The following is a 25507-nucleotide window of genomic DNA, read 5'->3' as shown; positions in this document are numbered from 1 at the left end:
CGTGCACAGTGCACCACCACTAGCACAGTGCTTTGTCAAATGTGCCCCCACAGTAATTCAATGGAGGAGCAGTATGTTAGTACCTGGGTTGGTGAGGCCATCCTTTCAGGAGAGAAAGGTTACGAGAACTTCTGCCACTGCTGTGGATAAGCAATATTAGTTAGCCTGCTAAGTGTGCTGTCAGTATGGATCATTCCCTAAAAAGTCTCTTAGCACTGAAAATAAGTATGAGGCACGTAGTTTCACTCAAGGTGCTTCTCTGTGAAAAGTGTGTGCATTATTGCCTCTCTAGGGGAGAAGGGACATGCATCTGTAATGGTCAAGTCCAAATCCAAAGTCCTCCAGCGCAAAGAACAGTACTGGCAGATAATCTGTGCGAGGCTGAATATAAAAAGTTTTAGCTGCTCCCAGTCACCACATGGAGGCACAGCCTGACTTGAGACTGTGTGTCAGGGCCTGGGGTCTGCCAAAGGCTAGCTCTGTGTTACTAAAGGGGCTTGTGGCTGTGGGCTGCCTGCCAGGGCTGTGCGGGGCCCCTGATGTTCACAGAGGCAGCATCAAAGTCAGAGGATCCCAAACTGTTGAACTGGTATGTTGATGCTCATGATACTCCTGCCCTGCTGCAGGAACATGGAGGGTCCTCCCAGCTGGAATACCAGTGTCTCGCTGTAAGGAGACCACACCACAGCTTCTGTGGCATAGGTGGGGGTTTGTGTTCATTCATACAGGATTATGTTGCCAGTCTCCGTAAGCAGAGCTTTCTACTGCTGTCATCCCCTTTCAGAGAGCCGAAGGGTCAACACAGTAAATATTGCTGTACAATGAGCAGTGGGGACTGCAATGCGGAATACACAGGATAAGAAACCTGGGGGACACAGAGAAAAGATTTTACTTATTTTTCCTCCACTTCTTAATTCTAAATACGAGGCAAGAACGTTGCAGAGCCGAGACAAAAGGGGATGACGTGCGATAGGCCTCCACAAGAGGGCTCCCACTACAGTAAAGGCGGAGCTGAGGGCGGAACAGAGGTAGGCAGCTCAAGCGGGGCACTACAGTGAGCTGCTGTGCCTCACTGTGAAAAACTGGACCGTGGAGAGGTGCTGTCTGCGGAGTGAGGATGGCTTGTGAATGTGCTACCCTCTTTAAGCAGCAACAGGACATGGCTCAGCACATCACACAGTTACGAGATGACTTAGCCACTAGGGAAGCACAGCTTCCATCCCTGTCCGCAGACAAGCAGCAGTTCCAAGAGCTGCAGTTAGAAACACCAACCATTTGCAGAAAAAGCCTGGCAAGCTTTTGTAACAAAAGAGGAATGTGGCAGAATGGATTTATTCAGTAAGTGAACTCCTGCCACTTCCATCACAACCCCCCTCAGAAATCATGCTAACCAAGGCTCTAGTATCTGTTCAAGATAGGGCCTTCCCCCACAGGAAAACATGAGTGCGTGGTCAGGTTTGGAAAGGAGACAAATGGCCTGAATGATAGTTTGCCTTCCTTTCCATCACAAAAATGTTACACTTTCAGATTACTGCAGTGCACGGCATGACAAACTCATGACTCCCAGGATTCTACAGCAGTTGCTCTACTGCATTGCCCTGGCAATGTATTCAGTATGCCAAGGTGAGAGCAGGAAATACAGTCACCTGGATAATGATGTGAATAAGAGCAGTTAGCTGCTAATCTTTACTTAAGTCTCTTAACTTGAAAAATGTCTTTTCGGAGGACACAGCTTTGAACACAGCTGAGCTTTCGAGCTAAAACAAATATAATGCTCTGTACTAGTAAAACATGGCTAAGCCAGACTTTTCCTCAGCCCATCCTTCACAACACCTCAGTATCACAAGTAGCTCCTTTTAAGAGATAGATGAGCATTTCTTGGGCAAGTGTTGAAGGGGAAACTTCTCCATTCCTCCAGCTGCTGAAAGAAACGGACATATCTCAGAAATGGACTGGCATTGCTAATCTTAATGGGAAAGCTGGAGTTGTTCTCTTGTTCATCTCTCCCTCACTTCCATTTGGTCAGTCCTTCATTTCTATCATCAGTGGTGTTCCCATGTTTATGCAACAGCAGTACAGGACATCCATGGCTCACAGGACATCCACCAGAAACAATCTCTAGGGAATGACACCACATGTGGGACCTATAGTAGTGATAAGCTACTACTCACAAATGAGTCAGGACAGTTCTTAGTTGAGAGGCCCACAGAATGAGAACAAGGGCCTGTCACTGCAGATCCTGATAGATGGATGACCATGCTACAAACCCCACCTCTCATATTAACCAGCTTCCTTACACAGGTTCAGAGGAGACACTGACAGTCAAAGTTGTCAATGTTCCTTTCTTTTCCTCTCTCTCTGTCTCCATCCCCATTTAGTCCCTAAAATTTTTTGTTAATTAAGGGAAATAATACTACAAAGGCTTGCATACTATCCGTGCAGGGCCCACGCTGTGGAGAAAGCAGCTGAGCAGCTCAGGAAATTTGGCCCTCTACCATTTTTCACTAGGTTCATTCCAGGAAATCTGAAATAACCCAAACAAAGCAGTGCCCCACAAGCAACATGAACATCGTTCCTCTAGCCACCTGACCAGGAAGCACCATGTGTCTGAGCTGGCAGTCAGGCCCTACCCCTTTTTACCCTGCATTTACCCTAAAGGACAGCATAGAGAGCTAACATTGTATGAAAATCAAATAGTATTTTAGCAGCTATTTTGCCAAGAGAAGAATGGTGAAGAAAACTTACCTGCCAATGCAATCTGGTCATACAAATGATGTTTCAGATGTCACTTTAGAGCACACAGGTGGCTTTGTACCCTCTTTCACATCCTGTTCCACTGAATCCTGACACTTACAGCAGTGAGAACAGACTGAAAAAGAAGATCCCCAATTAGAATTTGAAATTACAGAAGACATAAATGTGCTGAATACAAATGTCTTCTTCAACAAAGTAAAGTATAACTGGCAGTGGGAAGAAAGGAGAGGAGAAATGAAAGAAACAAATCTTTTAGGTCTAGTTACTTTTATTTTTCCTTGGCAGGACTCATCCATGCAATACACCTGAATATGGCTGGCCTACAGACATTGGCTGATCTGACAGAAAGTTCTGTTACATATAAATACTAGTGTGTCATATGATACAACAATTTTCATTCCCAGGGCTAGGACCTCAGCCTGGCACAAAGACAGGTTGCTACCTGCTAATATGAAAATGGAAGGGACATAATGGTAAAAGTTACATGTCACTAAATGCAGTTTACCAAGTGAGTGTAAGAATGCCGGTATTAGAACCAGCCAGCCAACTCTTTCAGTGCTTTAAAAGGAGTTCAAATTAAACAGGTATCTCAGCATCTATGAATTACTTTTAATAATCAAGTTGAATCTTTCTATACTATTACAGCAAACTGCATAAATTTTACAACATGGATCCTAGGCTTTTCCTTAAGTGACCTTTAGTCTTGGTATAATCTTGGTGCTTTGTGTTTAATTAACTGAAGAGCCAAAAAAAAAAAAAGAAAAATCTAGAGTTTTCATTCTTAAATTACTGAAAAGATAGGCTGTGAGCTACCCAAAGTGTGGGGGTTGAACCTCAGCAAAGCATCTTCGTATTTTAGTTACCACTATAACCTGCATCTGAGAACTCTGATTTCCATTTTGCTCTATCTCTCTGTTCTTCCCTTCCATGCATGGCTTTTTGAGCTCGGAAACCACTCTTAGCACCAAGTCAGCTCCTGACTCAGCTTTCCATATGTCAGAACAGAGGTACTCTCAGAACTATTCTGAGCTCTTACAATAGCTCTTAAGGGTGATGTGTAGCAACAGCAGCAGGAAGTGCTCTTAGGACAAGTATTTCCCTCCCCAGGCATGTGGCAATGCACAGAAGCACTGAAATGTGACAATTGCACAAACTGGGAAGTTGGATTGAAGCTCTACCTTCAGTTTCATGGACCATATGCTTGGTCTGGAAAGTGGCTGTACAAAATAGCACCACCTGACTCTGTAAATCCACTCCCTGTACATATTCTGAAAATGGGACTGAAAGGGAAATTCCAGTTCATGCAGCCATGTCCCGTGCTGTTGCAGGTGATCACATTCCACCACACTGGTGTGCTTTTTACATCTACTTTAAAAGCAATTTAATTTCTACATAAAAGACTATCTCAGAATACTCCAGATTCTTGCTAACTTAATGGTAAGGAACCTTTCAATTTCCAGCCTGTTATTTGTTTAGAGCCAAATCCTCCAATTCCACTTCATTTTCTCCTATAATTAGAAGTTCATTATCCACACAGCTAACAGCAAAGGCTGTGAGCAATTGTGATTTTCTTGGTTTCATCCTGCTTGCTGCTTTCCCATTGACATAGCCCCAGGGTACAGCAGGGGAAAAACAGCACTGGTGTCATAGGGGTGCATGAGTGGAAAAGGAGGAGGTGCACAGGTGTAGCCAAGAGTCACTGTCTTCCAGAAGCTTCTTTTCTTTGTGGCAAAACACCAGAAAGAAAATTAGCCCAGTCTGACTCAGTGGTCACGTTGGGTTGTGAAGGGATGTGGTTGGTGAGGAGGAGAAAAATAGCAATTCTACCTCCACACCTCTGACTTGGGAGTGTACTTGCCTGAAGTTGAAACAGAGGTAGCAGATACACAAGCATGACAAACTTATAAGTGTCCCTAGGTGAATTGAGTTCCTGCTGCCTACCAAATAGCCTCTTTCCAACAGGGGATGCCGCTGTGACCATGAGATGCTAAGAAGCTCAGACTGCTGGCTTCTGGTTTAAGTTCCCTGAATATCTCCAGACCTGACTTCCCCAGTGACCTGACAGAACTCAATTGAGTGATATTTATAACATGTTGCAAGGCCTGCTGCCTTTCTCCAGGACAGGATGTGGATTGGAAATCTACTGCTCTTGACTTCCAATACCAACTGGATGCCTAGCTGCCTTTATAAACCCATTTGATGTCTACCCACATCTTAAGGGGCTTTCTGATTAGGTCAGCTTAGACATGATGTGGAGCAACAGCTAATAGATGAAAATAACAGCAACAAAAGAAAATACATCTGCTCAGCTGCCAACAAACCCTGAGATGCTGGAGGTCCTCTTTGCCATTGAAAAACTCCTGGAGACATGTCTGGAGTTACTGAAGGCTTCACAGGGTTGGGACAGGGAACCTCACCCATGCTGATTTTGGCCACATAAGGAAGACAAATCTATGTCTCTTGATTGGAATTCTCATAGAAGTGGAACATAGCTGTGCTTAGGTTTTTTGCTGTGGCTCTAGAATGATGCATTTTTGTAGCTTTGGCTCTGTGAATTTTCTGAGGGATTGTCTAAATAGGGTGTGTGGAGAGATCCAGTTCTGAAACTGTCAGTGCTCAGCTTTATCTATCATGATCAGCAAGATTCTTGGCATCTTCAAGCATGTTATATATAAACATAATACATAAAAATGTGCCTCTGTGAAACTCTTCAGTTCCGTATATCCCTGATTTTGGAAATACTCTGATCTGCTGTCAAAACTCCCCATCACCCCGTCACTCTCAAACCTGAAGCCTAGTGCTGCCTGCACTCAAAATGTAGGAAAAGTCCTGAGCTGGACTTCGATTTTGTCAAAGTAGATGGAAAAGAAAAAAAAAGGAAAAGAAAAAAAGGAAAGGAGAAGGTGGTACAGAACTATCAGTCAAGTGTGTCAGCATAGCTTCTAAAAATGTGTATTTCACATAGAAGCTCCACAGGCAGTGTGAGGCTGTTTCTTGGAAAAGGATCGACACTTACCGTGCCTTGGGAGGTACCTTGCTGCTAGGGTGATAGCCAAAAGGAAGATGACAATGATGATACTTGAAGCAGTAATGACATTATAAGATGGAGCCACAGTAGGGAGAACACAGTCATTTGTTTTTCCTGAGACAGAAGAAATAAAACATAAATAAAGGGCTCAACAACATACTGGCATATAGCAGGTACATGAATATTGGGGGTTCTGGACAAATTCTAACTTAGCCTGAAAAATTTACTTATTCAGTAAACGAACAGACAAAGCTGGATCTGACACCTAAATTTCCTTCATTCCCCTGTATTTGATACGTGCTGAAATTTTTAACACATTCATAGAATCTGAAATGCTGGGTCTTTGTCCAGAACAGGACTGAGGCAGACAACAGTTTAAAACACCTAAGCTGTTTTTTAAACTTATGGTTAGGGTTGGTGGAAAAGTCTGAGTCCATGTCTAGAAAACCTACATTCTCAAAAGTACTCTACAGGTTTTCTTACTGTTTTCACCAGATTTATCCCTATTTTTTTTCCTTCTGAATTCACAGGTGATGGAGAATAGTGCATTAAATAGACTAGAATAGGGCTTTTTTTTACCAGAAAAAGTGTTGTGGCAGAGTTCAGTGGATCTGGAGCCTCTGCCTTTTCATCACTGGAGATGACCATTCTGATACTTGAGCATTAGGGTAGATAATGGGCTGTTCTTGTACAGTGAAGGAGAACCCTCATTCGACAGGAGGGACAGACTTGGTGCATGTTCACAGGTCTGCAGACCTATGTGCATAGGTCTTCAGATTTTCATCATCTGCATCTGGCATAATTATCCTTCAACTTTGTTAGACAATAGCCTGATCTGCTATACAATATTCCCCTCCATGGTTTGCCTCCTGCATTTACCAGAGGCTCTATTCTGTCTCCACGTTTATTAAAGGTTTATTTGGAGGACCATTTCCATCATAGAAAATGGGAAAATGGGAGTGGTTCTGCATTCTTAAAAATTAGAAAGTGGCGGTTTTGTGACTGCTGTTGTCACTGGTGGTTGCACCCTCCTCCGAGAATCTGTCTGACAACAGTGTATTACTATTATTACTCTTTTTTGTTGCTCTCCTTTTTTATGTTATATGATATGCATAACCTTCTTCCATTACCATCTCTAGGGACATTATGCACTACATCCAGCAATAACCAATATTCATAAAGCCCTAGTTTCTGGCATTCGTTCTGAAACTCAGTGACACCTCACCTCATAAGCCCCTTTGATTTTAATAGGATTGATGAATAAGGTACCTTGATGAATGAGCTACAATTTCCTAGGAAAAACAGTGTTTCTCTAGCTTCCCTTGAAGGTGCCCTTATCTTTGTATTGAAAACATCAGGCCCAGAGATATTTCAGAATACTTTTTTGGTAACAACATTAAAAAAATAAAATCCTTTTGGCTTTAAGAATTTCCTTGCAAAACCCCTTCTACTGCAAAATATCTGGACTGTAGTGTGCTGCCTCCCTCATGCTGTTTCCACTTGTGCCTCAAGCTTTTCAAAGCACAGACTTATCTATTATGTTATCACTTTCAAACCATGCACAGTGATGGAATTTTCATGCACATATTAAATATGTGTATGAAAGCAGAATTTTGCCTAGACCCCAGCTGACAGTTTGTTAAATGAGGAAATTATTTCTATGTGCAACCTGTGGCTTTTAAGGCACACGCATTTCTCAAGTCCGTCTGTTCAAATACCAGATCAGTGTCTCCCAAATGGCTCACAGGTGGAATCACTGGTCATTCTTGCATGAACAGACATACAAAATTTACTGCTTTCTCAGGCAGGCAACTCATCAGATTCAACAAAATGGGTTTGTAACACAAACTGTTAATAAAACCTACTCAGAAGCAAACTGGTGGACTTGGTAAAGCTGTTGTATTCAACGGAGCAAGTGATGTTGAAATCTTGGGTCACATTGAGTGACAGTTTGCCAGTGATGTTGTACGGGCTGAGGTTGGACTCGGTCACCCAGCTGGCATTCCACACCACGGACATGTTGTTGAGGGCCCCAGAGAGTCTGGGTTTGGGAAAACCTCCATAAGAAGAACACATTACCACCAGCTCAGTTGATTCACAAGAATCAGCGGATACTTCTGCTGTTAGGTTCGGCTCACTGAAGTCAGCTGAAGCAAGAAAGATTTAGTTACCGTTCTGACAGATTACAGCAAGGCCTGCAGTTCTTATCACCCATGTTGAAAGCAAAGACTCCCCCACAGGGTATTCTTCCTCTGTCATAACCTCTTTGGCCTTTCTTTTGCCTTAGTGTTCTCCCCACAGCCTTGCCTGAATAAGACCTCGGCCTTTGCTTCTTCTCTCCCCTGGGCAGTACACACACTTCATGACCCCACCTCTCAACTGCCACCATTTCTCTCTACATACAGCAGTTTATGGAACAACAGAAGGAATCATATGAGAAACATGGGACTCAATAAAAATCCATATTACAGGCAAAAGCAGACAATTTTCTTTTCCCTCCGTCATTAGTCCCTTTCCAGCCAGAAGCTCCCAGAGGATCTGTCTCTGCTGGGAAAGGAGGTGAGCCCTTTCCCTTGTTTCTCTCTGCTGGGCTGGCCAGCAAGAGACTGCACTACATTTTCTATATGTAATAAGCCCCTCCAGAAGCCCCAGCTGAGAGCAAGACCAAGTCGTATTAGTCATTGCAAAAATGCATAGCAGTACACAGGGCCTCCCAGACTATGTTCTCACTGGACTTTTGTCTCATTGCCAAAGAGTTTTCAGAGGCTTCCCACCCACACAGCTTATCCCATGCCTTCCTGCCTGGTCAAATGTGTTTGTAAGGCTGCATGGTGAAATGGGTGAGAGGACTAATATGAGTGAAGAAGGAGAAAAAAGGTGGCATCCATTTTAGTCTGCTTCCCTTTGCAAATTTGGTTCACCTGGTTACTGTAAACAGTTGCATTGGTACGACTGAGGATGCCCACAGGTCGCCATAAACAGTCCAGGGTGAGGAGGAAGAGGGAAGGGGTGGCAAAGGAACTACATAAGGCAACTGTACCACTGGAGAAATCTCAGTGGGACCACATCTTTAGCAAGAGAGGCACCAATCAGAAAAAGTAACTCAGGATGTGGCTTTCTGTTGGGCTTAAGTCACACCAACATGACTGCTGTCAAAATGAACAAACTCTCCTTCCCTCCCTGGCATGCTGTAGGTCTGTAGCCTCTACACCCCTCAGGCTCTAGCCCCAGCCAGAGCAAGACCAGGCAGAGAACTGCAGCAGGTAGCTCAACACACTCACTGCAAAATGACCCTTTTTGGAGCAGCTAATGTTTTGTCTGCAACTGCTCCCTGCCTGCCTCACCATTTGACCACATGACTACTGGGATCTGCATAAGGCAGACAGCCTTGTGGTTGTAGTGCATCTTCCATGGCTTCTGCTGACCACAAACTCATGGGCCAGGCTACCAAATAACTAATACCTAATGACAGGGTAACTTGCTTCGCACTGTGCAGCTGAAGGAGAGACCTGGATTTCCTTCCAGGCCCACCATCTGTTGAGCAGTATAGCATTGATGTCCAGTCTGGAAAGCAAGTCCATTCAAACATTGCAGCTAGCTTCACTAAGGCTAGCTTCACAAGCAAGCAATGGCCAGCTCTTGGGAGCTTGTTTTTATTTTGCTGATGAATCTCATTCCAGATGGAGAAATCTCATTCACCGGTCTGGAAGATTCCTGGAATTCTGCTGCTAAAGGTAATTCAAATGTATGTATGTATATAATTATATGTGTTACCAATATCTCTGCCTTTGGTTGAAACCAACTGCTACAAAAACAGTGGTAGAAATGGAAAATAATGTCAATGGAACTTTTTGTAGCCACCAAGAAAAGATTCAGATTCGTTTTGAGCAAAAGAACTTGGGTTGTTTCTTTAAGATGAAAAGCCTCCAATCTCCAGCTGAGTTCAGCCTTAGGTTGTGGAGCTGCAGTGCAGCCAGTGATCTGGCCAGCCCTCAAAGAGCCTGGGCTTCCCAAGAGCATTGGTGCAGGGCCTGGGATGCTACTATGGTCACAGAGAAGCAATGCCACTCCCGTTCCTCTTTCAGCTTGGATGCTTCCCATGCACCAAGGGCTTAGTCTCTACTCTGCCCAAAAGACAGCAGAGGGCAGAGGTGGCCTAGGGCACCCACCAGCAGTGATACCTCGGAAAGTGTCCTAGGGGGGTGTCTTTTTCCAAGAGGGAGGCATCAAGGGGAGGATGTTGGGCTGGTGGTGGGAAAGGCAAATTTTCTGTACCAGGGGTAGCTTTGGAAAGGTGAGGAGGAAAGCTGCTAAAATGGAAATAGTTAACACAACTTCTGGCACTCTTTGAGGCTTAGTGCAAGTCTACCTGCTGTACTATGACTAACACTTGGAGGAGTGTCCTTTACCCTGGGGATGGCACCAGAAAGCCTCAGGTGTTGGGACGCAATACACCTACCTGTAACAAAGAGGTTGACAGGCTCATTACACACAACCACGGAGTTCTGCGAAGATCTGAGGTGCTGAACTACACACCAGTAAGGGCCATTGTCCAGGATTTCCACAGGGGAGATCCACAGGGTGAGGTTCCTGGGGTCTATCTCTGTCCGGTTTTCATATCGGGCAGAGTTGTGCTCAGAGATCCTCTCCCCTGCTGCATAGGCAAGCACTACCTCTGTAATGTTCTTCTGCCAGTAGACCCGGTAGTTCTGTAGGCTTTCTGAGCTGGGAATTTCATGACAACAAGGCAGGCCAACTTTTTCTCCCACTTTGCTTTTGACTGCTTTCTTCTCCTGTGCATAGCCTGGGGGGGGGGGGGGGGGCAAAGAAAAGTCAGTGAGACAGTGCTATAGCCTTGTGCGAGGTCCTGCTGCATACAGCTCAATTCTTTCAGCTCTATCTGCACTTGTTAATGTACCTCATCACCCACAGAGCTGTTTATAGCTTCAGCTCTGCACCGAGGAGAGGCCTCCCTTGGCATTGCCTTTTACATGATGCTCCAGTGCTACTTAGGATCCTGAACAAATGATTTCTGAAGGCAAAGGCAGGAGAGTTACCTGCCTGAACAGAAATTCTGGTGGCCCCTTAAACACCTCAGAGTAAAGATTTGTCATTATTCATGTCAAGGTATAAAAACATATGTTCCCAAACTGTTATATCCTCTGCTTTTCCTTTTCAGACCTCAGTGTTTGGAAAATCTGTGTCACCCTCCAGTGAGTTTCCTGTATGTCACACAGAGCCAAAGTGGTCTGTAAGTCTGGGGGTTTCTGGGTTTTTGGTTTTTTTTTGGAAGAGTTCTTTTTTTTTTTTTTTCTTAAAGAAAAAACCCGAATATTTCAATATCCCAGAAGCTGGAAGCAACCCTACAATGATAAACAAAGTTTACAGCCATACTGTCATCAGCCTTCTAGTATTAGCAAATGAGGAATTTTGGCTAGTCTAGCTAAAACAAACTTGTATTTGTAAAGGCCCATGGGCCTCCCTTGAGATTACTTGCAAAACAGCACAGGCATTCCCCACCTCCTGCCCAGCAACCGTGTTGGTGCCATATCTAGTACACAGGCATGTGTCTCTTGTAGTAAGCTGAGCTCCTTGAAGGGAGAAATTGGGTACAACTTTGACCACTCTAGCAGCAATCCCCCTGCTTCACACTGCAACTTCTCTGCACTACATGCCAGTGATCAGCCCTGTTTTCCCACTGTAATTCCTCTTTCCAGGTGCTCTCAGGGGCCAGAACTTAACATGCGAGGGAGCAGTTTAGCAAGGCGCTCCTGCTGTTGCTGGAAGAGTGAGCTGGTATTAATATGCTGTCCTGTGCTTCACCAAGGTCAGGGCAGGTGGTTGGGCTTTCACCCAGGTTTGTGCAACCTTCAGGATGAGACTTATCCCTGTGCATCCTGCTTTGTTAGTCCAAAAATTTGGGTTGCTTTACATTTGCCCTGTTTGCCTCACTACCATTAGCACCCATCTCAAGTATTGGAAGGGGGGGTTACCAATCTGTTGCACTCCATGGGCTGAGAGCAGAAAACAAGGAAATAGCTGGCCTCAGGACAGAGAAGATTCAAATTCCCCAATTCCTTCCCTGAAACTTCTCATATAACTGGTTTTCCTCTGCTCAGCCACTTCACTGGTCTTCCAAAGGGAAAGAAGATTCAATTCCCCACCCCCCAGTCCTGTACTTCCCCTTATAATGCACTGCAGACTCTGAACAACCAAACTGTGGCAGACCATGAGCCCACTTGGCCCTCTGACCTCTATCAGCCAGCAACCAGTAGCAAGAAAAATTAGCTCTTCCACTCTATATGGGATAAGAACTGCCATATCTTGCAACCTTTGGCAGCCAGGCATTTTAGGGTTTCTTGACATCAGCAGTTTCATCACTACTGCTAGACCTACCCCTTGAGGAAGAGATTTTGCTCCTTCAGGAATGCATGTATATTTCTTGGCTTCCACAACATCCTGTAACAATGAGTTGTGCAGTTTGATTACATGCTGTGTGAAAAAGCATTCACCAGTAGCCCAGTTTAGGCTGAGTTTTGAAGTTCCTCCTCCTGTGTACCTGCAAGTGTGCGTGTTTTTTTTCCCCTCAACTACATCTGTGCTTGCTCTCACAGTTCAGGTCTATTGCTGGAGAGGCTCACAAGAACAGCCAGTTTGAACTTTGGGACTGTGGACCCTAATAAAGACAATTTTCTATTTTCTTTTGCAGCAGCAGTGGAAGAGTAGGCACACAGCAAATGTCAGGGTGACATCGCATCATGAGTTGCATGAGGTTCTCCGCACCTTGCCCCTAAGAGTCTCCTTTGCAACCAAAAGGAGAACAAAAACCTTCTTAGCAGTACATGTGCAGGGTTTGGAAACTCCTGCTGATGTCACATCTACCCTTAAAAGGCTCTGCACCCTTGAAACTGCAACCTGAATGCTGCAAGCCTGAGGGAACCAAAGTCCTTGAAGAGTCATTCAGCCCCACAAAAGTCCCCTTTCACTTTAAAGATGAACTGCAAAGCAAAAATGAAAATCCAGTTCTGTCCATTTCTGTGCTGAATGCTCTCTGTGACCAGGCTGTGGGGGAGGTACTCACCATGCAAAAATTTTTAATGACTTCCAGAAAAGAAAGATCCCTCCTTTTCCCACCCCCCTGAAGCCCACCCAGTCCCAACCATCCACACACACAGCTCCATCACTGGGAGGCCACAGTGTGTGGCAACACTGACCTGATTAAAGGTTTGACTTCTGCCCTAGGCAGAAAAACATGCTCTGTTCCAACTATACCTGTGCTGCAGGTGCCCCATATAGCAGAGCTACTTAGAAATGAGTGCAGAGGAAAACCATCCTTTCTTATTTGCTTTCAGAGTCAGCAAGCAGGAGAGCTCTTGAGCCTGTATTCCTATTTCCTTCACTCCTCGTCCAAGTCATGTTTCAGAAACACCACAGTCACAGAAGCTTGGTGATCCTACCACACATAAAGTCACAGAACTCCTGCAGAGACAATTGACTGCAAAAGGCAGTAAAAGACCACACAATGCTCTAGAGAAACAGCATTGAGCTGCTGGAAACCTTCAGGTAACTCCTGAAAACCCCAAAGCCACTCTCTTTCCCCTCTGTTCCAAATTTTTCTGCTCTTCTAAACTGCTTTGCCTTTTTTTGGTCTTACCTCACGTTACATGGCTTTGCACACAACCCACGAAGCAATACATGTGATGGGAAAGGTCCTCCTTGCTGGGCCTGGATCTTTTGCCCCTGCGTAAGCAGCAAGGAAGACTGTGGATCCACACATTTTTTTTTGCAAAAAGCTCTGGGGCAAACTGCTGGTGGCCTTCCAAAACCAGGAGGATCAAAACAGTCTTGCATTGGTTTTATCTGTAAGTTTCCCTCTTTATCTCTGCAACAGCAGCCAGTCTCTCTACTCTTCAATTATTAGCATCACTGAACTTTGCCTAGGACCATGCACATGGGACTCCTGCTCTGTCAGGGAGCTGACACTGTTGTGCAGGGGCTGGTAAAAGGGGCTTGGCACAGCTCTGGGAGGAGATGCACAGTGTGCTGTGGTGAGGCAAGGGCACTTCTGGTAGCTGAGGCTGCGCCAGCTCAGGAAAACACATCTTGTGGAGCTGCAGCTTTCTCTGGGAGGCCACCCCTGGGGTTGGTGTAGGAATCACACCTAACAGTCCCTGGGTAATTCTACAGCCTCTTTTTCTGTGAATAGCACATTTGCCCCAAACTTATAGGATTTATCCTTTGAGGACAACACAGTATTTTACAGGGATTTCCAACCAAGACAGATAAGCAGTTGAAAATCTGAGAAATTCTGAAAAGCTGAGTCTTTAAAGAACTAGTTACTGGCTGTTGGACTTTTCTTTATCAAAGATGATTTTAGCAGTGAGGAATCAGATTTTGCCCAGGCTTGCCATGGAGTTAAAATTCAGCAAGTGTCCTGTGCTACACTGGAACACATGAAGAAATGCTTTGTATTTAAAGCAGTGTTGTGACAGATTCCTGTGAACACACCGATCACAGAAAGACCCTATTAGATAACCTCCGCGTGGGGACATCAATTCAGCAGTACATAAAAACACTACCTTTTCAACGGTAGTTGACCCCATGCAATGAGAAAGATGGGATGAAACAGAGAAAAGTGAGTGCTGGCAGGCCCTTCTGGCTGTCCATTTTAAGGACTCTGTGACTGTATATTAACCTTCTACCCAGACTCCATTCCATCAAATAGAGGCACGCAAAGGGAAGTCTCAGCATGCAGAGAATGGAGGAGTGGCTCTTTCCCTTTGCACAACCCCAAGGCTAGCTCCTATCACAAGCCACAGGCCTGTTGATGCAGCTACAAACCCAGATGGCTTCACTCATGCCACAGTCACCTCTTGGGAGGTCATGTTCCCTTACTCATTCCAAATGCAGTGAGAGAGGAGCAGAAGAGAAGGAAGAAAAACAGCAATGCACTTCATTTGCAGTGGTTCCACTGTCCCATACCTGCTAGTCAAGCACGCCTCCAGCAATTGAGTGACAGGATTAATCCTACATTACAATGATGTAATGGCAGGCCTGAAGTAGGGAAGCAGTGTGAAGAGGTTTATCTAAAAGTTCATCTCTGTTTGCTTCTGCACTGTAACCTCAGGGTGCTCTGCTTGGAGCAATACATCAAGGGCTCGGCTCCCCTGATGTGGCTCTATGTACTTCCCATCTTCACATTGCCACATTCCTCCTAAACAAAACTGTAACCTTGCTTTGCCCGGCTCTACACTGCTTGATATAGCAATGATTATAACATCCACATGGTGTTTTGGTGCCTGACTCCTTCAGCAACCTTCATTTCATTTTAATGCTTTTTTGTTCCACATGCAAAGCCTGTAGTGAAGAAAATCTTGAAGTCAGGAATTGATGCGACAACCAAAGGACATCTTCCTGTGTCTGTAGACAGAAAGACAGTCCATCTTTGGGAGTGTGTACTAATCCCATTTTTTCCCAGCAGCTTGAGGCCCTATTGATGCCAAATTAAATTATCCATCTTATTTGTTTCCCTGAGCCTACTTTGATAAACAGAGATGTACTGCAGGTAACACTCATTTTAAAGTGGTTCACAGGGTGCCCTCAACACATGCCAGTGTTTGATATGGGCCCAGTTTCTTAGACATGAGTACTGCTGAAGCCCTCCATGTGACTGCAGTTTCTTTTGCAGGTTACAGACCAAAAGGTTACTGCTTTCTCCAGTCTCAATCGCTGCTCACCAGAGAGCTGATTTCACATACTTGGGTAGCCTTTTTGCCACAAAAGTCATCAAGGCAACTCAGCCAAATAGAGAAGGAAAGGAAGAGCCGTAACCAAGTCACAACCCTGTCAAAAGCCTGGCTTTAAAGGGAAGGAAACTCCATTACCACAAAAAGCTCCATGATCTGCAATTAGCAACTGAGAAGATGAAAGGGAATCTGAAATCCTTTGGTGAAGGCGCTGGGGCAGCTGGTATTATGCCCTCTTGCTCCAGCCCATGTTTTGGTACTTCTTGAGATAAAGATCTACTGCTTTCTGAGTCACCACTGCCTGAGCTGGGACAAGCCCACTGCCTGGGTATGTCCAGTCTGCTTTGCTTACAGCATGAGTAAGATTGCAAGTCTCTGCAAATCAGTCAGCAGATTTGTCATCATGGCCCTAGCCAGGAGATAAGAGCCAAGCAAGGAGATGGACATGAGATGCCAAAGTTTTTGGGGGTGGGATGGGGACTATATTGTGTCTTAAGATCTTTGCCTTTGGTGTGGAGTCCTCCACATTACGTTGCTTGGGGAGGAGAGGAAGGAGGGCTTGCTTATCTTGACAGTGGGGACAGAAGGACATCTTTGGCTTGGGGAAAGGAGCAGAGGGAGAGTCTTTCTGAATTTCCCCATTTCTCTACTCCCAGACTGTGGCATAGGTGACCCCACTAGAATTAAAAAGGGCAGGGGGAGACACTAAATCTGGATGTCCTCATGTGATTTGCATATATTAGTTCCTTTCAAGATCAAATTCCTGCAACTGGCTCAGCACTCTTGTGATTTTGAGTTTGGGGGCAGAAACTGGATGTAGCAGTTGTGTAAGACAGGCCTTTGGCAGAGATCTGTTGCACACAAGGACAAAAATAAATCTGTTAATTTTTCCCCCTGCAGACTTTGTCTCTCGCCGACTGGATCACTTTGTACTTCCTCTATACTTATCTCCCAGCTGAAGATGTTCTCAGATAATTTTCCTAACTCCTCCAGAACCACTGTCATATATACTGCTGTCCTCAGTTCAGCTTTTGAAGTCCACCCCACTGCTTAAGGCCACAGTTTTCTACAGTGCTTGCTAAATCTCACTGCCTTGCGCTCCCAGGTAGCCAGCCCTCTTTTGAAACTCACAGAAGGTGAAAGTATCCAGTAACCAGGAAATCTCACATAAGCCCACACAAAAGTAGTAGAGGTTATAATTTTTAATTATTTCTTTTTTGCTTCTAAAGGACTTGCCCACAGCAACATTCAGCCGTGCAGCAAACAATGCCACAGGCCTGCCAACCATTATCTCATTATAAAGACCTGGTCCCTGCTCAGGCACCAACTCGGGAACACTTTGCAGGTGACAGCCTTAACAATGATCCTGGGCTGGCTGGAGCAGGCATTAAACAGCCCTGTATAAAAGCGCAGCATGGCGAATGGTACTTAACTGAAGGATGGCTAAGGAAATGAGACCAAAGCAGTCCAGAGATGTCTTAAGGCTCTAAAGGTCAGAGGGAGTGAAATGACAGACTCGTGTAGGGGGCTCTGTGGGCACGGGCAGGGTGGCTCAGGGAAGGGGCTCCTCAGCTTGTAGGAAGCAGTCTGACAGTCTCTTCAGACTGATGCACTTCCCTTGGCACAGGGAGGAAATACTTGTCTGCCATGTGCTTAAAACTACACCTGAGGGACCTGCTACGGCATGAGTAGTGGTGCACGCAAAGGCTTACTCCATGGTCTTTCTAAGAACTTATTCTATGATACAGTAGCATTCTGCGCTCACCAAAAGGTGAATGCCTTTTGAGCACAGTATAGCCAGAAGTGCCACTGTTAGCCAGCAGTCAGCACTTTTATTTTCATCCAGGGAGTCCCCTGGGAACAATGATATTTTAAAAGCATAACAGTGAAAAAGCAGAAATAAAGCCTGTGGCATTTCTGCATTGGGGAAGATTTACATATTCTCAAATGACCTCCTGTGGCTCCCGATGGCGATGCCCCTCCAAGGGGACACAACAGCTATAAATAAAGTTTATCTATTTACAAACAAAACCACCCCCCTTTTACCAAGCAAACAGACTTCACTGCGTTCAGCATGCTTGCCTTGCCACCTCATGAAAACGCCACATCCACACGTGCGCAGCACTTATAGTAGGACACACATGTTTAAATGTAAGAAGGGTTTCTCTGAATGGAAATTCTCCAGCCTGGTACAACCTGTGGGTGCAGCCAGAAGACAAACTGGCCTTCTCCACATGAGCAGAGGGGATCTGGTTCCCCATTGGGGAGCTCTCTTCCAACCACATGAGCTCCCTCCCACTGCTTTCCTTGCAGGGCTCTTCAGAGGCTAGTTCAACATGCCACACTGGTGTAAAACAAGGGGAAAAAAAAGAAACTTTCTGCTAAGCAAGCTGGACCACCCAAGGATCAGAAATGTACTAGAAGCAGTGCAAGGAAGAGGACCCTTGCATAGCCAGAAGCAGAGGAGAGGGTAGCAGGACTGCAACCTTTGGTGGCAATAAACTGTTTGCCCCCCCAGCTGTGCAGCCTCCAAGGTACACAGCGTTGGGTATAAAAGCAAACTGGCACTAGAGAGGCTGGGCTGACCCCTGCGGAAAACCAACTTATCACTGGCAAGGCAGGGGGATAACCCAGTCAGTGGCAGCCTTCATTTATGTCAAATTAATTACGCCCATTAAATCATGCTTGTAACTCAGAACCAAGGCAGCAATGAGCAGGAGAGAGGGGGCAGCAGCTTCTGTTGGTAACCTCTGCAAAGCATAAAATCTTCAGCCCCAGACTTTGCATGTTTAAGTGCAGGAACGTCTGACATTCAAGTTGCAAAAAGGATACAAATGTCTCAGTGATCCAAGAAATGCAAAAAAGCTGTTGCCTTCAGACTAATGTGAGCTCACAGGAGCTACCTGGGTTCATTCTGATCTCACTGGGAAAAAAACAATATATGGGTAAAAGGAATGTTTGACTGGTAGCTTTACACACTTGGTATGCAGGTGTAGAGCTGTATTTTGACAGTGCAAGAATGACGCTTGTCTACATTTAATTTTTATTTTCCTAAAGAATTTTTTTGTTTAAAAAAAACTCCAACAAAGTCTATAAGCAAAAGCAGGAGCCTTTAGTAGGGCTTCTGTTTCCCCAGACAAGCTGTTACAGCAGGTTTCACTCTGGACAGGCAGACAAAGGAGTTCCTTAGTTCCGCTGCTCTTGTTTTTGAACCAAAGTCATTTATTTTCTGCATGTCTGGAACAGGAGGAGACAGAAACTCATCCGAAACAGAAATGTAAAAAAAGAGGTGAAGGCAGCAAGAGCAATAAGATGGAAACTCAATTTGCATCCAGTGATCAAGTAGGCAAATCCAGTACATACAGAAAAGCTTCTGCCATCTCCCCCATGAACCCATACCAGAGTGGACACAGGAAGTACATGATAAGCACCCTAAAGCTCATTGACAGACATTTCAGTTTTGGGGGGTGGCCACGAAACAAGGAATCTTTCTTATTCCCAGCCCTCTTTTCTGAAACCCAGCTCCACTCCAAACGCTTTATTGGCAGTAACATGCAAGTGGGGATTATGAGAGTGAGTTACTCTAAGACAGTGCTTGCTAGCAATGAGGAGGGAAGTGGATATTCCCTCCCCACCCCAACTCTCCAATAACTCAGAAAAGCTGTAGGGATTTTCCTCAAAACTTCCCAAAACTTTTCACCACTGGGAAAAAACTAAGAAGTAGGTGGTCCCCAGTCAGAAGAAAAGACTCTAGGGAAACTTAAAAGGAATGCTCCATGGACACAAAGCTGGGATTGCTTTGTGCCTGTGTTTGCGCACAGGGCAGGGAAAGGTTGTACTGAGGGCCTTCTAGCAACATTTTCCTAGTATAACAAACTGGGACTGAGAAGATCCTGCAGAGTTTTGGAAGGTGTGAATGTGCAATGGCAGGAGAAAAGCCTGGCAATGTGTTCAGACCATAATAAGTTTGTGCTGTAATCAAGGCTGCTCTACCACTTTTCCAGTGTGCTGAGACAGCAGGGTATTCATGCACATCAGTGTCTCCAGCAGTAGAAAACATCTCTGCTTTAAATTACACTGGCACTTCTGGGGTCACCTCAGGTGAACCCCAGAGCAGCAGAATACTGTTCAAGGGCAAACACATATATCTACGTAGACATAGACAATTTCCTATGAAATACAACCTTCAAATAATCCTTTTTAATAAAGCCCCCCACTCATGCCTTCTACTGATGTGATGTGAAAATTCAGCCTTGCATTTCCCTGTATTACCATTTTACTCACACAGGCTGTACAGAGAGCACCTGCTTTCATCCTAGCATGCTAACTGACCTTTTGGAGCTGTACAGCTCTGAGCTGTACAAGCACCAGGACAGCTGAACTAAACCCAAGGATGCAAGATGTAGCCACAGGCTCTGGGTGCCAACTGTGCTTTGATGTGGACATGAGCAGTCCCATGTGGAGTCAGTTCTGTAAATACTGGCTTTGGTGACTTGCTTAACAATGTGTCAGCAGGGCAATGGCAGGGAGATGGCAGACCCCCAGGGCTTCACTGTTTTGCCACAGCAAGGTCAGAAGTTGAACCTTGTGGTCCCTGTGGGCCACCTAGGGAAGGCATCAGCTACAAATCCCAGTGAAGCTTTTAAAACCATTCATTTGTGGGTACTGTACCATATATTTTCAAAGGTCATTAAATGTAGGAATACCTCTTTTTGGAGAGAAAGGTGTCAGGGTGTGCCTGCTTGAATACAGAGAGAGAAAGGAATGACATTGGCTGTGCTGTTCTTTCCAGTCTGCTGAGAAACTTGAGGCACCAGCACTTCCATTGACTTATTGTGTGGGAAGCATCAAACAATTATTCTCAAAAAGCTGATATAATGCTTTAGAATAGCCCCCCCCCCCCCCCCGCAGAAATAAACCTCAGGATTTTGTAATTGATAGATTTGGAGAAGTAAGTCTTCTCAGCAAGAGGATGACCAATTCCTGCTGGCCTACGGATTTGTGCATTATTTTTGCCAGCCCAGGCATCTGTCCCTATGCCTCCCAGCCCATTCCCAAGCCCTTGATGCCACCATGATCTTTACGGCCCCTCTCAGCTGCCTTCTGCCCTTTCTGTCAGCTCACCATGAGGACACCCTCATGTACACCCCATGGCATCTGGCTGCTGGGGTGCTGCTTGTGGCTAGCCAACAGCTTCCATATAGCAAGCAAGGACACTGCATCTCTGCCAGATTTGCCTTCCTGTCAAATGTGGTTGAAACTGGGCTGGGGATTTCAAAGTTAGAAGCTGGCTTAAAAGACACAAAGGGAGAAGGCAGGATAAACTATCATTCATTTAGCAAACCATATCAAAAAAAGCACAACTATAGGAACACCTGGTTTTCTATTATCAAATTTCTATTTCTAGTACATTAGCATGCATCAGACTGTATATCCACGTATTGCTGGGTTTTGGCCTTGGAATCAGCATTATTTTTAGAGAAACTAGATGACTGGTGAATTACCACATGCTTATAATTACATTAATAACAGACCACAAGCTCATCAAATAGAGAGAGAGAAACAGTTCTGCACATGATAAATTGTTCACCCATTGCAGTACAGGCAAAATACATCTGTGCTTGATATTTGCTTCACAAGCACAAAGGTTGGAGAAGGCGGAAGACAGGAGAGCAGAGATCTCATGAGCAGCATTTGAGGTGGTTGCTTTCTCTACAAGTGAGCTCTGTGATTCAATCCTTGTTAAAATTAGAGTTATGCTTTAAGATTCTGAGACTGAAACTCAAAATGAAATTCAGCATCAAATATCTCCCAGTTTCAAAACATCAGCATGAAAAGAAAATTTTGCGTCACTTGGTTTTTAATCAAAGCCTCAGTTCAGCCCAGGTTTGCTCTAGAGTATCATTAGCTACATTGAGACACTAACATTGCCAATAAGCACAACCTGTTTTGCACCCACAGCAAACCCCAGCTCAGAAGTGAGTTTTGTGTGGTTGCAAGGTTAACACCTCACACAGCTAGGAGGACTCATCCCAAGCCTCTTGAGGTCAGGAGGGACCTGTGGACTTCAATGAGTTCTGCGGCAGGTCCTCAGAGAAGGATGGGGGACGCCCTTTGCAGTCCTCTCACAGGGACTTTGTGTTGCTGAGGAAAGCTCTCCCTGTGTCCTGTGCTGTCTGGGCAGCAGAGATCCTTCCAGCCCGTCACACTGTCCTGTCTTTCCCACCGCATGCTCACTTCTATCCATCCAAAACACTGAAGAAACCACTCTACCATCAAATCCAAAGCCTGATGGGCTGCAGCACATGCTACCCACAGACATCAGGTGCCCTGAAAACACTCTTTTCCCACTGCAGTGGGAGGGGTGACCACCCTCTGGGAACCTGCAAGTGTGACTGGCTCGGGGAGCTGAGAGCTCCAGGGACCTCCATGCTCGTTGCCGTGGTTAGCAGAGCCAGCCACCTCAAACCCTGCCCTGGCAAAAGGCACCAGACCGAGTGCCCTGGCGGCTGCCATCCCCTGCTGCCCCATACACGGGTGCTGTGGCCCAGCACAACCCCTGCTGTGCTCCCACACCAGCATCTCCTGCTTACCTAAACTAAGGCAGAGTAGCACGAAGAGCCCGATCCCCAGCCACCTCCTCAACGCCAGTGCCAGTGGGGCGATGGGCAGGCACACCATCTTCCTGTAGCTCCTGGGCCTGGAGGAGAGGGAACACAGACAGGGGAGCAGCGCCTGAGGAGCCACAGCACTTGCCATCACGTCCCTTTCCTTCCTGCCCACTGCAGCCCCAAGAAACCACGAGCACAGGCACAGCCCTTTGCACTTCCCTCACAGAGTACCTGTGGCTCCCCGTGAGGCAGAGAGGGGGCTCAGTGCCAGGCCATGGGTGCGTGGCTCCTGCAGCAGGGCCACCGAGGCGCTCGCTCCACACCAGGACAAGGGGAAGGCCAGGCGCAGGCGGGTGCTCAGCCTCATAAGTCACTTCATGCCCGCCTACAGCTTCCTTATGGGCTTGCGTAAGGGCATGGGTGCCGCCTTCGGCCCTCAGTGCTGGGTGCTGGTTTGGTTGTGCCTCCAGCAAGGGGGCAGGAGGGGTGAAGGAGCAGGAAAGAGCCCTGCCCACAACCATTGGGTGCTGAATGTAAGTGTCAGGCAGGACTGGCACCAGTGGGGCTTCTCAGTTGGAGCTTAAATGCAACTAAGCTAAACAGCTGACGCTACTTGCTGGCAGTGTGCACCTGCAGCTCAAAGAGCCAGCAGTGATTCTTGCCCTCTACTGAGCTCTCATGAGACCCCACCTGCAGTGCTGTGTGCAGCTCTGGAGCTCCCAGCACAAGAGGGACATGGCCCTGCTCGAGTCTAGAGGAGGGTCATGGAGATGATCTAAGGGCTAGAACACATCTGCTATGTAGACAGGCTGAGAGAGGCAGGCTTGTTCAGCCTGAAGAGAAGGCTCTGGGGAGACCTTACTGTAGCCTTTCCAGTACCTAAAGGGGGCCTACAAGAAATGTGGGGAGGGACTTTTTACAAGGACATGTAGTGACAGGACACTTTAACCTGCCAGAGGGGAGATTGAGAGTAGCTCTTAGGCAGAAGCTCTTCTCTGTAAGGGTGGTGAGGTGCTGGCACAAGGTGCTCAGAGAAGCTGTGGCTGCCCCATCGCTGGCAGTGCTCAAGGCCAGGTTGGATGGGGCTTGGAGCAACCTGCTCTAGTGAATGGTGTCCCTGCCTGTGGCAGGGGGTTGGAACTGGGTGGTATTTAAAGTCCCTTCCAAACCAAACAGGTCTGTGGTTCTATGGTTCTATGAGTAATCCTATAAAACTATATTTTAAATTAGGAAAAAACCCACACTGTCATTTCAGGCCTAGCTGAATGTAATGGATCAAGCTCAGTTACATGAAGAAAATTCAAGAAAGACCACTTAAGTTGCACATGTTGGCTGTCACAGCCAAGTGTCCAAACAGGGAGCATCTGCTGGACGCACCACCAGAGCCAAACAGGCTCTGCAGAGCATCCACCAGCCTTGGCAGGAGAGACAGAGGGAGAACTTGCCTTTCCAGCTCTGGGTTCCTCCTCCTCCAGGAGGCACCCACCACCAGCCCTTTCCTCCAGCTCCTCAGCTCACCTGGGCTTCAGATGGGGCAAGGTAGAAGAATGGGCCATCTTTAAAGCCTGGAAGAGCAGAACCCTCACGAACCTGACTGGCCAAATAAAACCAGCCTGGAGCTGGCTAGACAGCAAAACAAACTGCTTAGGAAATAAGAGCTTGAGGGAGTAAGTAAACAGTAAGTGATGTAGATTTGTACATATACTGCACACCCTCCTGCAAAATAAAACAAACACTGGTATAGTGTAAGGGGTTATATTTAGCTGTAATAATCACAGCAAGAGGGCTGCACACCAATGAAAACCCAATTTCTTAAAGGAAAAAAAATAAAGTGCAATGCAAATGACTGGCTTGCTGATTTAAATTACTTTGATTTAAAGTAAATACATCCTTTTAATCAGAAATTATTTGCCTCTGTGTTGCTTCATATTTTCTTCAGTATAGCTTCCTTGAATTAGATGGATTAGATGGATCAAATGGACTGATGTAGAAGTGAATCGGGCTTATCGGATTGCAATATAAATCAGAGTTTTATTTCAACATAATTAACCAGGTAGTATTCTATAGAGAAATCAAGTACCAGAAGAAGAGGTTACATCTTTTCTGTACAGAAGAAAAACTCATTCTATATGATGTGGCAGAGAATAGTTTGCTGTTGAGTCAAACTCAGACTATGAATATCTCTATTGTGGGGTTTCTAGTCCACATGTTTTGTGATTTGGGGTCTGATTTAAATCCTGCTCATTTGTACCCTACCCATGCATTTTCTAACAGGACTACTGTAATGGTTTGCAAATGCAGATGACACTAGGACCATGTGTCTACATACAAGTCTTCATGGTATTCAGAGAAGAGTATTATTACTACCATTACATTACTAACATTAATATCATTACTATCATTAATATAATTACAGCCATTTGTACCTTGTTTCCCCAAGTTTATGTCCTAGATCTCAGGCAGGTACTGTCTCTCTGCAAGTCAGATGGGCACTTTCTACTCTTAGTCTAATCATGTATCCTGCATCATTGAGTTACTGTTACCAGCAACCCTGTTATAGCTGTTCACTTTCATTTAAATTCATGCTTGCCCTTTTTTTTTTTTAAATATATATCTCTGCCATTCTGCCATATTACAATGAAAATGAAACTCCAGTCTGTTACATCCACACCTGCATTTGTTCCACAAGGTTTAACCCTGCTTTTAGACGATCAGTCCCAGGGAAACAGATGGAGCTCTTCAGTTCCCATTCTGTAGCAAGGAGGCATCATAACCCCTTCTTACCCACAGAGGAAACCAGAGCAGCTGATTGCTTCATCAGGGCTGCCTAGATTTTAGCTAGACAGCTGAACTCGAGATGCTATTCTTGGCCAGAGCTCCTTCTCTTATTCTAGGTATCCTGCCTCTTGGTATCTTCTCCTTCAGAGAGCTCCCTGATTATGAGAACACTGCAGTAACAAAGAGTGCAGTGGTTAAGTGCTTTGTTTTGCTTTGATCGGGGCAGAAGTCATATTTTTTCCATCACTTAAAGCTTCCCTAAGCACACATTCTTGATTTTTGGAAACCATTACTTCAAGGGAAGAGGTATTATGCATCCTTAGGATACTAACAAGTTGAAGGACTTGTACATATTGAAGTCACAGTTCAGAAAAGACTTCTTTCTTTGAGCATTATAGCAGATAATATAAGCCCACTAATTCACAGCAAAATCCCCCATAGGAATAAGCTTTCTTGTGCACTTTTAATAGGCCTTCAGCATTTCACCTATATATGCTCCAGAAACATGTTTAAATGGATAGAAGCAGCACTGGAGCCTGAAGAGCTGTCCTGAGTTCAACTGGGTATTGGTTGGTGGGTGGTGAGCAATT

At 45.5% G+C, this 25507-nt stretch overlaps 1 protein-coding gene across 2 annotated transcripts; it reads right to left on the bottom strand.

Annotated features, from left to right (window-relative positions):
* Positions 1 to 689: 689 nt before the first annotated feature.
* On the bottom strand, positions 690 to 22705 carry CD80 (CD80 molecule). Of its 2 annotated transcripts, none has more exons than XM_062614655.1 (7): positions 22371 to 22701; positions 22122 to 22228; positions 10242 to 10586; positions 7648 to 7929; positions 5771 to 5896; positions 2746 to 2869; positions 690 to 865 (listed from the first exon to the last, which is right to left on the bottom strand). In XM_062614655.1, exons 1-6 carry the CDS (start codon positions 22658 to 22660, stop codon positions 2763 to 2765), a joined length of 1257 nt encoding a protein of 418 aa, XP_062470639.1. In that variant the 5' UTR covers positions 22661 to 22701; the 3' UTR covers positions 690 to 865; positions 2746 to 2762. The 2 variants fall into 2 exon arrangements, with proteins under 2 accessions (XP_062470639.1, XP_062470640.1); XM_062614656.1 differs by lacking the exon at positions 690 to 865 and adding an exon at positions 1079 to 1921 and having other exon boundaries at positions 22371 to 22705.
* Positions 22706 to 25507: the final 2802 nt, after the last annotated feature.

This window comes from Pezoporus occidentalis, unplaced genomic scaffold (genome assembly GCF_034315485.1).
Source record: "Pezoporus occidentalis ecotype Australia unplaced genomic scaffold, CSIRO_AGI_Poc_V1 ctg177, whole genome shotgun sequence".
Taxonomy (NCBI): Eukaryota; Metazoa; Chordata; class Aves; order Psittaciformes; family Psittacidae; genus Pezoporus; species Pezoporus occidentalis.
Note: the sequence above shows the minus strand (reverse complement) of the source record. Positions and strands in the feature narration are given on the sequence as shown.

Excerpts from the sequence above, each read along its gene's own strand:
- CD80 (XM_062614656.1), bottom strand. The coding sequence starts at position 22,660 with ATGGTTGTGGGCAGGGCTCTTTCCTGCTCCTTCACCCCTCCTGCCCCC. Across the intron at positions 10,587-22,121 it reads GCTACTCTGCCTTAGTTTAG|GCTATGCACAGGAGAAGAAA; the intron begins GTAAGCAGGAGA and ends CCCCCCCCCCAG. Across the intron at positions 2,870-5,770 it reads AAGGTACCTCCCAAGGCACG|TCTGTTCTCACTGCTGTAAG; the intron begins GTAAGTGTCGAT and ends CTTCTTTTTCAG.